The sequence below is a fragment of the Hesperophylax consimilis genome, chromosome 22 (assembly GCF_061612785.1).
Source record: "Hesperophylax consimilis isolate HC1 chromosome 22, BYU_Hcon_1.0, whole genome shotgun sequence".
Classification (NCBI taxonomy): domain Eukaryota; kingdom Metazoa; phylum Arthropoda; class Insecta; order Trichoptera; family Limnephilidae; genus Hesperophylax; species Hesperophylax consimilis.
The window spans coordinates 2,120,635-2,138,099 of record NC_142857.1 but is presented as its reverse complement, the minus strand read 5'-3'; the positions used below and the strand labels follow the sequence as shown (position 1 = coordinate 2,138,099).

General features: G+C 32.6%; 2 protein-coding genes across 4 annotated transcripts in view; one reads left to right on the top strand and one right to left on the bottom strand.

The window, feature by feature from the left end:
• Positions 1 to 17,465, top strand: part of LOC149412609 (trichoplein keratin filament-binding protein) — a 223,230-nt gene that overhangs the window by 131,831 nt on the left and 73,934 nt on the right. The gene's annotated exons all lie outside the window — the stretch shown is intronic.
• The window catches only part of LOC149412610 (peptidoglycan-recognition protein LB-like), a 42,657-nt gene that overhangs the window by 12,494 nt on the left and 12,698 nt on the right, over positions 1 to 17,465 (bottom strand). Inside the window, exon 1 of one of the 3 annotated variants that reach the window (XM_089645545.1) lies at positions 3,830 to 3,957. The exons of the other annotated variants lie outside the window; for them this stretch is intronic. Within the exon in view, the coding sequence (XP_089501671.1) occupies positions 3,830 to 3,836 (7 nt within the window). The 5' untranslated portion in view covers positions 3,837 to 3,957. Of the gene's footprint in view, positions 1 to 3,829; positions 3,958 to 17,465 lie in introns of those variants that run through there. 3 annotated transcript variants of the gene reach the window in all.

Here is a 17,465-nt window from a genome sequence, read left to right as displayed (position 1 = left end):
ATGGTATTAAAGTAAATAATTTGTTCAAATGACAAGATATTTAACTCCTTCAACATGTTCTTAATTTTTGTGTATCTATTTTTAATGTCATTTAAAATGCGTCGAAGCGTCTATCCAAAAGTTTTAAATTATTTAGTTTCCGAAACACAGGATCTACGATGTCAGACGAGTATAAGTGAGACGGTGCGCTGGGCTAGTGGGCTAAATGGAACATTTGTTTCAATTCAAATTTGTATGGAAGACACTACTAGTTTTCTGCTTTATTCTATGATTACAATAATAAACAAAATATATTACATGATAAAATAGTAATATATATATATTATTGAGCGAAATTGCCCAGGTTGGGAATCGCTGGTTTAAACGATGTGTTTTGCATACATAAATGTATTTGCGAATTAGTATTATGTCATAATATTCATCGATGAATCATCACCACCTTTCGTCGTGAAATACGTCACTGTGTGATACAACGATACTTGATTTAGGAGTGACTCGAGAGGGAATGATCTAGAGTTGCCTAGAATTATCCTGGTTACAAACATGACGTATGAATAATATTGATTGATATTGATTTTTTTAGGAATTACTTGAGTGGGAATGATCTAGAGTTGCCTAGAATTATCCTGGTTACAAAAATGACGTATGAATAATATTGATTGATATTGATTTTTTTAGGAGTGACTCGAGCAGGAATGGTCTAGAGTTATTGAGAGTTATCTTGGTTTCAAAAATGAAGTATGAATAATTTTGATTGAAATTGATTTTTTTTGGAGTGACTCCAGTGGGAATGATCTAGAGTTATTGAGAATTAACCTGGTTACACAAATGACGTATGAATTATATTATGATGTATCGGTGAAAGGTGAAAGGTCTAGGTCGAATGCTAGCTTTGTTCAGACATAACGTAAATTTATATGCTAGCGACTTTTAAAATAGGATACACAAATATAGTATATAAATATATGTATATTAAAATAGAGCAATTAGAATAATTCTATTTTAATCTATATTTTCAAAAGTAACTAAAATGTTAAAGAAACTAAACTAGACAACAGTGAAACAGTGATGATATTTATACATAAAATAATAAAAAACCTATTACAAAAATACTTTTTAAATGAAAATTATATACAATAAGGACATTCACAGACATAGCACAAAAACGTGCAATGAAATTAGGCTACCAAAAACCATAAAGTCTGCACCAATTGATAGATTCAAGGTGAATTTTTGGAGCCATTTAATCAAAAGAATACGTAATAAATAATTATAATGTAATAATGCGTGTGTGTAATTAATAATAAATTAGACATTTGTTAACTTGGATGTACCAGTGGCTAAAATAAAATTAATAAATAAATAGATAATAACAATGTAAGTTTATTTTGTTCACATTATTTGATTCAATGTTTTGTATCAGTCTCTCAAGGGTATATATACAAGGTTTTTTGCGTGTTCTTTTTATCGAATCAATAATTAAAATCGACAGAATTTTAGATATTTAACCGAAAATGAAGAATTATTATTAATAGTAGAGAAATTGAAACACTGATTATTACGGATTAAGATTTTCGTGTCTCTCGTGACATTTCTGAAACTATATTTATAAAACAAACGATAAAAAATCATCCAATGATATATAAAACAATGTTTTTTTTTGAAAAATGATAATTCATCACATCTTTAAAAAGTTATATAAAGTCATGACTTTAAATTATATTTATTCTATTCCATGGAAAGTGATGCAACAAAAACTTTATTGACTGGGTTAAGCAGGTTAGGTTAGGTTAGGTTTAAATTTTTTTTCATCGTTTCTAATGACTTTATATCACTTTTTAAAGGTGTGTTGAATTGTCGATGTGTTGATTTATCATGGAACCGTTTTTTTACTATGATAGATCTATTTCTGGATATTTCTTGGACTGGATTCAACCGCGCTAACAACCTCGCCAAATGCCGACCGGGTATGACCGATATTTATTTCGTATATTAACTGCTGTAATGTCATACGTCCGCACGTGTGTATGTGTGATTGCCAGCAAAATTGATAAAATGCATTGTCATCGACAACGAGTCTACCTACTGAGTTTCAGCTCGATCAAATGTCGGGAAGTGTGTTAATTTCCGTTTTCAAGATTTGCATTCATTCATTATCGAAATCAAATACGAAATTCAAATAGATTTACTTTAAAATAAAACAGGTAAGCAATGCAGAACAAATTAATGTATTCATTATCGATACAACGACACATTCTTTGTAGTATATTAAATATTGTAAAAAAAACGTTTGTTGCTAAATAAATCGGTAATTTTTTATAATCGCGAGACTTGCTTTACGCATTTTTTAATGTAACACTTGGTTTAGGCTTCATTGCTACAAGAAACGGCTATTTATGTCGGGGAAGACGAAAAAGTATGCACATAATGGGTTACTGGGTTCTGAGTTTGGGTTATTTAAATAATTTATGCGTTTTCCTACGACAAACGTCAGATTAAAACATGGTGGTCGAAACTGTCAAAACACGTGAAATTTAGAACACTGAAAAAAAAAGAAACTTTAATGCAATATTTTCCATCTCTTCCGACGTAAATAGTTGTTTTATTTTATAGTATGTTTCGGAGAATCTGAACAATTCATCAAATTTCAACGTTCATTTTCAAGTTCTGTGAAAGATTTTTTCAATTTCTGTTTTTATTTCAGTTTTGTCAAGCAACTAGCTTACAATGATATAAAAACAGAACTTGAATAAGTCTTTCACAGAACCCGAAAATGGACGTTGAAATTTGATGAATTGTTCAAATTCTCCGAAACAACCCGTTGAATCGAAGTGTTATTTCAAAAATATATTCCAATTAAGCGTGTCCAGCGATTCTGAAATTTTTCCAATAAATCGTTAAAAAAAATGTCCAGCATTCTCTTTTAGTTGTACGATTACTTGGGACGGGCTAATCCTAGTTACAGACCATAATATTAACTTATTGTGGCTATGTTATCAGCCGAACTTTCTGTGCATAAAAAAATATTCGTAAATATCATGCAAAACCTTACCTCAAAATTAATGCCGAAATTTTGTGTTCAAGACGATTCTAAGGGTACGTATACATTAACCGTATCGCGAATTGGAAAGGAACGAATCAACTGCAAGCGGCGTTTTGCGCCATTTGCGGTTGCTTCGTTTCTTTCCCATAAGTTGACGTTCAGTTCGGCAGTTCGGCTCGCAGATGTATACGTATAACCATTCAATGCGCTCAAGGACAACGAGATGCTTTTTTTAAATATTTGGCGCCTGACCTTACTCTAAGTTCAAACTAACCATAGACAAAAAACTAACCTACAAACTTGTTTCTTCACAGAAATGTTTGTAATAGTTCTTTACGTTAACTCTTTCGGTTGCTAAATTACGTGATATTTTGTTTAATTCGCGATACAAACTAATAGTTTTATAAACGGTTGTAATGTGAAGCGATGTGTATACAATTATGATCTGAATTTGCAAGGGTTTTGCACTAAGTACGTTCTATTTTACCATTAATCCGGCATTGGCGCTTGCAAATTATAAACAACGCACAGTAATCGCGTAACCCAATTAATTTCAGCAGGATGTAAGTAATCAGAGTGAATACATGCCAAAATCGAATGATTCAAATTGTTTTGTGCGTCTATAAGGTTTATATTCCATCAAAGTTGCTAGATACTTTAACGTATTCCTTATGTGTTGAATTATTTATTAATTCGATTTTTAAATGTTTTCTTTTCGTATTCGTTCAATTAGGATGGTGTTATTTCATTTTGATGGAGAATTATTGATATTGTTTTTTTCTTTACCTTCCATTGTTATTAACGATAACACTTTATTATTTTAATGTGATGTTATCGTAATTCTGTCACGCTTCAGTTACCGGAGAACTCGTTTTCACTTTGCCACTATGTCCTTCCTTCACGCACTATGGTGTTCAACTGAATGGCCTCAAAATCAGCTAATAGTATGAAGGGAATCTGACGTACACCATTGTATTATGTTATTATCGTAAATAAAGTTGGCTAGTTATCAATGAATTTAAATTTACAACGTTAGTCATATCTGTATGATCGTACACTTTTTTCTGTCGAAGCCGTTGAGTTTCGCATTTTCCCGCTAAAAATACATTTTTAAATAAAAATCGCTCTAAAAACACGCTTTTACTTTGAATCAATGATTAGAGAACATAAAAATATACGGTGAAGTACTTCAATTATTTATTAGTTGCTTTTATTTAATTTCATGAATAATTTTATTTAACTGATTGTTTAGAACAATGCCAAGTTACTGACATCTGTGTATTAACGCTCCAAACTTTTTAGCAAGAAGTTACATGAAATATTCATTTTCTTCAATGAATTTGAATCCCCAGAGAGCTATGAAATTAATTTTTATCTGCTTCATTTATTTACTGTTATCATGTTTAATTTAATTTGAATCTCTTATGTTATAAACAAGTTCTGTTGTGTAATTATTACTACGTGTGACAGCTGTTTCGCCTTCCGAATGCATTATCAAACTGTTATTTATTTTAGATTTTTTTCTCTGAATGTACGATTTGAAATTTTCGTTTAGAGATCATCATTTAGAGAATTTCTTCCGGAAGGTTTATATATATATATATATATATATATATATATATATATATATATATATATATATATAATACATGCATATTAAATTATAGAAAGTAGAGAAAAGTCGATGTTTTATAATCAAGTCGAAAAAATATATTTTCGGGCGCTCTTACATTTTTACTAATGTTGCTGGCTAAACCTTATGAGATACATCAAAATAATGTACTACGGAATTGTATATCTTACGGCGATGCACTACGTCGTGTAATATTTTAAATTGAGCCGCTATCAATAACAACCCTTACGTAGATGGCGATAAGGTTTAAATTCCCGCTTAACACCATCCGCCTGGTTTGATTTATTCAAGAAAAAAACGTGGCCAAAAAGTGCCTTTTTTTTATTTTGTGGATGTTCAGGCATAAATATTTAAATTTTTCCGATCATTTTATAAATAAGTTAATTTGCCACATTATACAATAAAATCATAACCGAAAATGGGTTCGTAAGTAGGAGATTTTGAACTTTAAAGCAGTTTTCATAGGCCTTATACATTATTTTTTTCTAGGCTTATAAAAAGACTTATATAAAAAATACTCGATTATTTCAAAGGCCAAGATGTATTCTACTCGCAGTATTTATTTAAAGCATCTGAAACATTTTTGGCGACCAAATTTTCAAACCAAAAACACATGATTTTGCATTACTGCCTATGGCATCGCCTTAAAAAGACTTACAGAAAAGTCCGCGATGGTATATGTCTATCTTTTAAGGATAGCCCCCAGCAACGCCAGCAATATTAATAAAAATTAACATTTTATTAATGTTCGTACATGTATTATTAATTTGAGCTGTAATATCTGTTCAAGCAAACAATTTATCATTTGTATCGTACCATATCGTAACCTCAGTTGCAGAGGGTTCTAACTTCACTTTACTTTGTTCTGAGATATGAGGTGTCAAAATTTGCAACGATTTCTCATTATCTACTTACCAATTTCTGATTTTATTTAAGTATTTTATTTTAACATATTTTAAAAGAAATTATTTAAATAAGACAGATAAAACCACGCCGAACAAGCTATGGCATAATATTCCAATGCATTAGGTTCTAACTACATTTACTGCACCCTAATGCGATTCCAATATAGGGCCACGATCTAATTAATTGATTAATTAATACTTTACACAAGATTGAACCTTAAAATCAAAAAATGTTAAATAGACTATGAGAAATCGTATTTGCAAACTTTGACACCTCATAAGGTCGTAAGGCGAAGTTAGAACTACGTATAACGACAAACTACGCTGCACTTCATAAAAAGGATCAACTGTCGGATACCAAAAATGATAATTGCAAAAATTCAAAGTGATATTAGAACCTTGTAAAATAAACGGAAGCTTTATATTATTTTTTAATGATAAACTAATGTTTATAAGACAAGGTTTTTTATGCATAGCACAAAGGATAACAAATTATTATAAGCAATAATTAGTCGCCTGAAATATCTATGCACATTGAAAATATCTCCCGAGTAAATGCCCCCGACGGGAATTTTATTTTTACTTGGTAGATATTTTCAATTTGTATGGATATTTCAGGCAACTAATTTATTTCTTATAATAGTAAGCTTTACAAACTAAATGTTAGAACTTCGTCATACAAGTATCTACGGAAATACAACACAGATGGCTCTGAAAGTTATTTTGGTCATAGAAACCATACAAAAATGGTTTTGCATCAAAGGTCATTTTTGAAAAAAATGTCAGTTAGAACCTTGTCCAACTGTGGTGAAATGTCAACTTCGGAAAATCAACAACCTCATATTTATCTGTCTCAATATTCTCTTTTTTTCGGTAGTTGTATTTAATTACCGGATTTAGTTTGGCCGTGATTTTAAGTATTTTCATTTCAAGTTTAGTTTTGTTTTCTGCGAAGTATTTGAAATCACTTTTTAAAATCCCCGATTGCGTGACACAGATTCATTCCCAGTACCCACCTGAGTTATTTTTTACTAACTTCAAGGAACACCTACCGATAAGCATGACTCAGTTGTAATACTGTAATATGTTTGTTTATAACTGGACTATATCGTTCGAGAAACGTCGCATTGGTCATTTACCTTCTGTGTTCTTCCCCCTATTCTGGTTTAGTGTCCGTCTTCTCTACTTTTACAGGTAATTGACAACTATGGAAGTACCCAAGGTTCAGAATGTAATCAGTTTAGTGTAATTGATAAAGTTGTCGAATTCCGCCTCACGTTTAACCCTTTCAACACCTCACTTTTGTTTCCACATATAGACCACATTTTGTGCTTTATATCACCACGAGGAAGCTACAAGCCAAAAATGCGTATATTCTTCGTATATCTTATATTGAAGGTAATAGGCACTAAAATCGCTTGACAAACGGAGTCTAGAAACGTTCGATTTCAAGCACAAAACTGGTTTTTATTTATTTTGTAAATAATTTTATAAGAAAGCAAAAAAATTAATCAAGTGAAACTGTCACAGATAATCTAAGCTATAATACTGAATTTTTTTTAAGTTGTTTTCTTTACGCATTTATACATTTATAATGAAAAAAATTTTTTTTTAGCGGTTTACATTTATATTTTTGATTGAGTAATTTATTTTTTTTATTTGTATTCTACTCAAGCGAAACGATAGGAAAACCTTCAATTTATCTAAAGCATATTTTTTGGTATTCATAATGTACACCAATTCGTTATAAAGATTAATCAAAATATTGATTTAGCGCTTCGCCTTAAACAATTATTTGAAAAATTTTGGTGTGTAAATATATTTTTTTTGCTTACTAATTAAGATTTTTTTCCAATTAGATGTCATTATTATTAGACTCAAATGGATTCATTTTTACATTTTTTCTCAAAACATAATATCGTTGGAAACAACGTTATTTCAGGCAAGGGCTCGGTAATTACTGATAATTGATTCAAATCATTCTTATTTTCAACTCAGTTATATTGAAAGCAAGTAACTTGCGGTACTGCATTATGCATACAACAACAAACCGAAGGTAATCAAGCAATTAACCTGGGGAATAATTACTTCGTTAAACTTGTAAAGCGGTCAATTTAAGGACATTTTATAAAAAGGATGAAGTTTTATTTGGTTCGCTGTATTAGTTTAGATTCTTTGATGTTATATTTTTGACTTATAAATCCTTTATTCGCGATTGAATGAAGTATGAGGTCAACGCTTTGAAGGGGAACTCCCAAACCTAATTAAAATATATAATATAGTCTTATATTCGTACTCGTAGATATCTGCATCCATTTAAATGCATGTATAGTATACGCAACGTACATTTTATTTGCTTAACGTACTCTACGTGTTAGTTATGTTACCAAGAAGATGCCGCGTTTTTATACAACTAGTAATTCTGTGGACGAAGACCTCTCGTAATGTTAAGTTGTTAAGTGTAATGTTAAGTCGTAATGTAAACGCTCATGCGTACTCTTGCGGATTAAAAATGTACTCTCCACCGCGGCTACCATCTTGACAGGATTGACGTGACACGGAACATATAAACAAATTTATAGACAAACGAAATGCAAATGTTTCGGTTTGGCTCCTAACATTAAAAAAAACATGTTTTGGCTTATATACATTCCTAGGCGAATGAACTACACACGGAGAAAAATTAGTATTGCCGATTTCTTAAAAATGTCTTTAAATTATTGGTAATCCGGTTAAAAACGGGACTGCAGGCCGCTTCCTGTTAAAAGTTATATCCTGTTAAATTATATACAATGAAGAAATGCGAAAATGTTTCGATATAGTGAGAAAACATTGGTATTGTACTAAAAGTTTTTAGGATATCTATCAATTCTTTCTTTAATGGCCTGCAATCCCGGTTTTTACCGGATTACTAATAATTTGAAGAGATTCTTAATAATTTAACAATATTTTTTCTTTGTCAGTTTCTTCGCGCAGTTTTCTGGCATGTCATTTTTTTACCCTGCCCCTTCAACTGTCACGTGAAAAATATAAAATCAAATTGGCTGAATCTGTCTCTTGATGCAAAAATTTTAGTTATTCATTTTTACTGTTTTCACTTTTCTTATTGTTTATTTGTTATATGGTTTATGTTTTTCTTTTGTTTTTGTTTACATTGTAGTGCACACATTGACCAAATACCGATGGGTACTATGTATAATTTGTGCATATTAATATGTAGATTTGGTTTATAATTTATTCATTTTACAGTGTAATTATCTTATAAATAACTGTATAATTCCGAAACATATTAAAAAACTTCAACGTAACCTTTTTTTTATTTTTATGTGTCTTGTTCTGTTTCATGTTTCGTTTAGATTTATTAGTATTATCTTCTTCTTCGGTTTTGATGTGTACCTATAACCTTTAAAAGTTATTAAAAAATAAAAGTTAGTTTGGAATGGAATGTCTTTTTATGTCCAATTACCATACATTTTGTCGTTTTTATGTAATTTATGTAAATATTGTTAGTGATAAAAATAAATGTTCATATTATTATTATTTAAGTGTATGTAAATTTTGACTCGGATTAACGCAAGTCATTGTTTTGTAAACGGATATGAGCTGTGTGTTCAATTACGATTCAATTAGAAAATTGCTATCACTAATTTCTTAGAATTTTTTGGATTGCGTAGGTACCTACTCTTGTCTTCTGAGAGGGGACTCCCATTTCGCAAAGAATAAGTTACTTACTATGTTTATTTCATTTTTCACTCTTGCGTAGTTAATATCTACGCAAAAGGTTATCAAAAAGGTGGGTCCCCTGGTAACTTTAAATGATTTGCGTTGAATGAAAGTTTTATTGTTCTTTTGACTTAAATCATCAAGGCGATGAACCACGTCCTGTAACATTTAAAATCGAGCAGCTAACAACTAATAAGACTACTCATGTTCGATGACGAAAAGGTTTACATTCCCGCTTAACACCAGTCGCCGGTTTTAATTAAGCTAGTAAAAACATCACCAAAAAAGTGTGTTTTATTTTATTTTGCGAAGTTTACACACATACATTTAAATGTTTTACGATAATTTTACACAGAATATAATTTGCCACCTTACGGGAAAAAAAAGTAATGTTATTGTATTGAACCCAAGTGCAAAATTACATCCATGACCGCACCCGATTTTAAACAATTTACCGGTGTTTAAAAACAAAATTTTCATTGGTTCAGATGTGGACTGTAGGCCATAGATATATTACTCACATACACTGGTCGTGATATCAAAACGTGTCAGAATCAGCAGATTCAGTCGTACCGACCAAACGGTCTGTTTTAATTCGATGGTTTTTTATTCGGTTTTAAATGACGATATATAATTACAACATATAATAAAACGTATATACATATTCAGAATCAGCGTTAATTGATATTTTAAGCAATAATATTTTTCGCTGAAGTTCCTTATTGAATGTTTGACTCATTGTGTCTTGTTTCAGTTTTAAAATTTCATCATTATCATTATGATTGTATGTAGGTTAGGACATACAGTGTCTGCACCAGTGTTGCCAACTCAACTACTTCAAAATATGCTAGAGTGATGGGAAAAATATGCCAGAAATATGCTACATTACTTTAAAAAATGCCAAAATAAAAGCTAACATAAATTTAACTTAGAAATAAAATCAGTGAGATAAAATATCAATATCTTCATCTTCATCTTCTTCATTAACAGCAGCTGAAGTGGAAGGCTGAGAGACGGAGTCGTAACTTTCTTTGGTCCCAATGCAGCGTAGTACTTCGTCAGGAACAGTGTAAGAATAACAGCACTTTCCTGCTCTCTTTAGGCCAAATCTCACGCACAAAATGGAATTTAGGGTTCTCACCGCCAAACGATTTCGGAGTTTTGTTTTGACCAGACTCATTTGGCTAAATACACGTTCAATGTCCGCATTTGAATGCGGCAATGTTAAAATAGACATTGCAAACTGACATAAATCACCGAAGGGGTTATTATTAGCTGCATCTTTATATTACATGACTTCATTCCAAAACTCTACAGTGGAAGTCAAGGATTCCGATTTAATGTGAACTATGTTTCTCCATTAAGACACCAGTTTTTCAATCGATATCATTTTTGTTAGTTAAAAAATTGGTTTTAATTATTTTCATGTTTCTATAAAAATAAGCCAAATAAATATGCTATATGTTAAAAGCATAATATTTATGCTAAACATGGAGTATTTATGCCAAATTTAGCACATAATATGCTAACTTGGCAACACTGGTCTGCACAGTAGTAAAGTATCAAATACACTCAATACTGAACATTTTTAACTATGTAACTAAAGTTTGCCTAAAAGTGGAAATACCTTAAGTGCGCTTTAAGCCATCGATAAGTTCTTTCGACTCATAGGCCCCAGATAGGTTAATGTTGATGACATAGGATGCCACAATTCCACTGGTGCGGTATAACAAAAGTGCCTCGCGTGTTATCTTTTGGTTTTCCGGGTTTATTTTCTTATCCATAGATTTTCCTCTTATACACGGAGACAAATGATTATTGCTAATTTATTAGGAATCTCTTCAAATTATTGGTAATTCCGCTTTCAAATGGGATTGGAGGCCTTACGAATGAATTAACAGGTTTCCTGATAAACTTTTAGTAAATTAAGAATATATTATCATGATGTTGGAACACATGAAAATCTGTTTTTTCTTGTTTGTGTATTCATCGTAAACAAGGTGTAGGAAATGTTTTATTTTATTTATTTTTTCAAACAAAGATAGTTCCGGCTTGACCAGCTGGCAATGTGCTAAATGAAGGTAGTTTTCTAAATAAATAATATAACGTTCTGTGATACTAGTCTTTAAATTGATAATTTATTTCACGTTGGTCGGAATTACAAAACCGCACAATTTGCTAGATGACAATTATGATGTAAAATTATGACTGCTTCAACCGGGGATTTTTTGGTGGAAGAAAATAATCCACGGAAAGAAGAATAAAATGTACAATATTCAGAGTGTCCGGGGGTAAAGTGCACTAACTTCGGGTGGTGATTTTACACGATTTTCAAAGTATAAAAGAAAAATAACTTTTTAGGTAAAATCAAAAGTAGAATTGTTTCATTGGCAATTGTTAAGCAGTTTCATATGTATTGATATGGTGAAATCTAGGTGGATTCATTGGCTTTAAACTGCAGTAAGCAGTTTCATAAATATGTATTGATATGGTTAAATCTAGGCGGATTTATTGGCTTTGAACTGCAGTAAGCAGTTTCATATGTATTGATACGAAATTTAAACTGCAGTAAGCAGTTTCATATGTATTGATATGGTGAAATCTAGGTGGATTCATTGGCTTTAAACTGCAGTAAGCAGTTTCATTTGTATTGATATGGTGAAATCTATCTAAATATTATGTCCCATTTAAATATTATCTTTAAAACTTTTCAACTTTACACAATATTCAACCTAAAAATAAGAAATTTCTAAGTAGATGATAAATGAGAAATCGTCTTTGCAAACTTTGCTTAAATCATATCTCTCAACCAAAGTGACGATATTTAAACATTTTCTTATGATTTCTGAAAGTTTCACCCATTAAATAAATAAGTGTTAGGTACTTACTAAGATGTTATTGGTAAAGGTTTTTAAATCATAAATTCACTTTAATCAATAATTTCAACGTTCGAAACGCAATACAAATTATATATTTCCGACACCAGTTTGGTTTTGATATTTCAGCCTCGTTTTATTTCAATATCCGTATTGGCTTAGTCAAACAACACCAAATCTCGTCATGTTTCGTGTGAACCGGTGTCGGTGGGTTTGCTTTCAGCAATTAACCGTTTTTATTTACTTATTAGTTTGAAACAATTTGAAACGCCATTTTTAAGAATGTGTGATTTTTGAGATGTCTCCGTATAGAAATAGACCATATAACTTCAAATGTACTGAATGAATGTACTGGTACAAAAATTTCTTCCAAAAATGTTTGCCATTAATTTTGAAAACGTTCATTTATGTCGTCTACATTTCGTCATCAAACTGTAAAAATAATGCTGGAATGACGTCAGTTTTCACTTGAATAAGTTGGTCACATTGCAAATATGAGTATGAAGGCTATTATTGATTTTTAGATGTATAATCTAGGTTCTTGTAGTAACTTGCCACTTTTATCTTATTATGCATCAGAAGTGAGATATCAAGCAGCGGTTAAATAACATCTATTGCGATTTCCAAGTTCATTGGAACTTCTCTCAGTGACAATGTAGGGCAAAATGTGTGCGATACTGATATCATGATAGTACTTATTATATTATTATTGGAACTGATAAAGGAGTCAGGTTTGCCTTTAAAAACTGATTTTCACCTTGATATTTCATAATTTATATAATCTACCGATTGTAATCTCTCGGTAATATGAATTATTTTAAATCCATTGAATTGATTTTTCGCAGAAACTAAGCTATCAACTTGATTTTCGATAAGATTTGAGATTTTTACGGCAAAAAAAAATATTTTTGAATATAAAAAAATTATTTTTCCATTTTTTTTTTTAAATGTTCTGTTTCCCACACAATAATATCCAATAATTTATTCTGCACCACCTTATCAACATTGCATTTTATGTATCTTATTACTTATATAAAGACGAGTGTCTGTTGTTGGCGGGCGGCGTGAATTTGATTTTTATACAAATCTACAATTTAATTCCTATTGAAATTTTGCACACTCGACCTTCAAAACGAGAGGAAGGTCTCTTCTGTCTACGTAAGATTTCAAAAGACCATCCTCTTCCCTTGTCCCACCCGCAAAGCAGACTTTTAGATACAGATACAAAAATAAGAGGAATATTACTGTCTTTATTTGACCTCGTCTTTATCTTATTTTATAAGTATTTACATATTATTCCAATATTGTAATACTTAAGACGAGACAATACTCTAAACCAAACCCAGAATCTTAACGGCGTAAGTGAAGCAGCCGTGCACAAAAATATGCGACGCGCGGCCCTGGTGTATAAAATAAAATAAGTGATGAAGTCGTTTAAAAATGGTCCAGCCCGGCTCGTTTAATGGACGGACTTAAGGTCGACTTTACCCTAGCAGGCCTAGAAAATATATCTTTCCTTGGGTTTTTTTTAAATTATTTCTAATTAACGTATTACTGAAATCACAAATGTTTCTAGAGGGATCTCTCGGTAGTTACTAATTCATCGTCTAGAATCTAGAAAAACAAAATCTGGTTCTTACCGCTATTTTTTTTAGTTTAAAAACGCTTCATAAAATTTTCAAACCGCTTTAAAGAATTTATTTAATTGGTAAGGTCGCGTTTTTATTAATCTTAAATATAAATTATTAATATCCGTAGGGATCCCTCTAGAAGCATTTGAGATTTTAGTAATGTGTTCATCAGAAATAATTAAAAATGTGAGCACTGAGCAAACCCCCTTATTAGTCTTATGTCGCCTTAAACAGGATCTCATTTTGCTTTGTTATTTTCACATTATGTTCTTAACTTATATTTACTATACATTGCTGTTTTCCATGCCCATGAGGGCTCTTAATTACAGAGTTCAACAAACCTCCCGATATCCGTCTCACTTCAACTTATGCGTTATTTTTTTATTTATTCTTAAATAAATTAGTATTACAAAGTTATAGTATATTTTCCTCCACGCTAGGAGTTCACCTGTGTTGTGGAGGACTTTTTCAATTGTAAAGTTATGTAAAAGTAAACAATACAGTGGAGATTAGTTGCACAGAGAAACAATGAAGATTACAATTTAATATCGAATTTAACAAAATTAAATATTTAAAAGGATTGTAGCCAGTTCCATATGAGTTTTTTGTATTCTGTAAGATTAGATGTTTTATATTGTGTTGGAAGTGAATTGTATAGTTTTATAGCCTGGAATCTGTATGGTTTTTGTCCAAAGGATGTGTTGGTTTTTGGTATTAGTAGTTGGTGTGCATGTCTTGTTCTAGTATTGCGAGAAATTTGTGAAGTTTTAAATGTGGATAGGTTCTTATAAAGGAAAGTATTTGTTTTGAATATAATTTTTGAATCTTCAACACTGGGAATTGTTTGAATATGGTTGAAGTGGGTGTTAGTATAGGTACTTTAAGTATTACTTTTATTAAGGTTTTCTGAGCTTTATACAGTGTGTCTGTGTATTTTTTACTGGCATAGCCCCAGGCAATAATGCCGTATTCCATTATGGATTGTGCTATTGCGAGGTATATATTCTTTATATCATATATGTTTAGTATATTTCTTACGTTTTTGAAAAAGTAAATCATCTTGTTTAGCTTTCCTTTAACCGACTCTATATGTCTGTCCCATTTTAAATAACGGTCGAAGTATATACCAAGATATTTGATATTTTCCGTTCGTGTGATTGGAGGACAATGCCTTCACAACTTTAAGATGCACTGTATTTCGCATATCTTTTGATTGGCTAATATATTTTGGTATACTGCGAGTTTTGGCAAATGTTTTTTTTTTACGTGTTAATTTTTCGATCAACTCGTGTGTTTTTATGCCGTTCTCTAAGACCGGAGCTTTATATGTAGAAAAAACAATTTATTGAGATTAATATATCGTATGTACGGGCGCAAACCAATAATTCATCTCAAGATTCAAAAGCATAAGGTGTCAAAAGTGTTTTATTTGGTTATATTGAAAATTATATCAATCGGTGTGAAGTTTCTAAATACATTTTGAGAATACCCTTAACATTGGGTAATTTGCATTAACGAGTATTTTGCACAGCTGATTTAAGGCGATGCCATACGTAGTAATGCAAAATCATGTGTTTTTGTTTTGAAATTTTGGTCGCCTAGAAATGTTTCAGATGCTTTAATTAAATACTGCGAGTAGAATGTGCTGCGGAAATAGTTCCAGTTTTGACAAAGCTCTTCAAAATGTCCCTGAAGTGTGGCACTGTGCCCTCTGGTTGGAAAAAAGCGGTAATTCACCCTATTCCCAAGAAAGGTGACCGCTCCAACCCGGCCAACTACCGCCCCATAGCGATCACATCAGTTCTGTCCAAAGTGATGGAACGTGTGATCAACGACAAACTGCTCACATACCTCGAGAAGAACAAAATTATCAACGACCGTCAATACGGATTCCGGCGGAACCGCTCGTGCGGTGATCTTCTCGCGTATGTGACGCATGTTTGGGGGCGGTGCCTGGAACGTCACGGTGAGACCCAAACGGTCGCACTAGACATATCCAAGGCCTTTGACCGGGTCTGGCACCGAGGACTTGTCAACAAATTGCATTCTTACGGACTTCCCGCATCCCTGTGTACGTGGATTGCTGACTTTTTAAGGGATAGGTCGATTCAGGCGGTTGCTGACGGTTTCACCTCTTCCTCGCACTCCATAAATGCTGGCGTCCCACAGGGATCGGTTCTGTCTCCAACTTTGTTTTTGTTGCACATCAATGACCTTTTGACATGTGCACCGATTCATTGTTACGCGGATGACAGTACAGTTCATGATAGCTTTTTGTTTGACAAGCCCCCAAAGGGCACACAAACTCCAACGGCTCGGAGGGCTTTGAAGCAGAGAATGGACGGTTATCTCGAGAGTATTTCCTCCTGGGGTAAAAATAATCTCGTCGAATTTAATGTTTCAAAGACCCAATCCTGTCTGATTACGTCTAAAAGGGATCCAAATGATAATCTAGTCTCCTTCAACGGAAGCAATCTTCCGAACAGGCCTTCCATTGATATGCTTGGTGTAACTATAAGTGACCAGCTCAGGTACGGGGGCTCCATCGAAGCTAGAGTAAAGTTGGCCTCTCAGAAGCTGGGCGTACTGTACAGGGCCCGCAGATACTTTAATAGTACACAACTGCTCACCCTGTACAAATCGCAAGTGCGCCCTACTGTCGAATTTGGCAGCCATCTCTGGTCTGGAGCCCCAAAATACCTGAAAAAAACCCTTGACTCTGTGCAGAAACGGGCGGTCCGTTTGATAGATTCCCCAATCTTAACAAACGGACTGCAATCTTTAGAGCACAGGCGTCAGGTAGGTATGCTGTCCTTGTTCTATCGGTATTACAATGGAAGATGCTCTGAAGAACTAGCGTCATTGATCCCTTCGGCACCGGTGCGTAGTCGGGATACACGCCAAACGCGCGCCCAACATTTGTACACAGTTGACACTTGTCACATGAGAACGGGTCGCTTCTACGATTCGTTCTTAAGTTCAACAGCTCGGCTGTGGAACGAACTGCCGGCCTCTGTGTTTCCTCCCTCCTACAACATGGGACTCTTCAAGACCCATGTTCACTCCTTCCTCTCCACAAAAAGACCCTCCACACAGCATCCCCAAAGATGACATAGGCCCTGAGGGAAATTATTTTCTTCAGGGCCTCCTGTGTGGAGTAAATAAAAAAAAAAAAAAAAAAAAAAAAAAAAGAATACATCTTGGCCTTTGAAATAATCGAGTATTTTTTAGATAAGTCTTTTTATAAGACCAGAAAAAATAACGTATAAGGCCTATGAAAACTGTTTTAAAGTTCAAAATCTCCTTCTTACGAACCCATTATGATTTTATTGTATACTGTGGAAAATTAAGTTATTTATAAAATGATCGGAAAAAATTTAATATTTGTGCCTGAACATCCACAAAATAAAATAAAAGGCACTTTTTGGCCATGTTTTTTTCTTGCATAAATCAAAACAGGCGGATGGTGTTAAGCGGGAATTTAAACCTTATAGCCATCTACGTAAGGGTTGTTATTGATAGCGGCTCAATTTTAAATATTACACGACGCAGTGCATCGCCTTAATCATAATCAAGGGAGAATTTAACACGATTACTTAGAAAAAGAAAATGTCAGCGTCTTATGACTTATGAAATATTGGCATACAGAGCTCC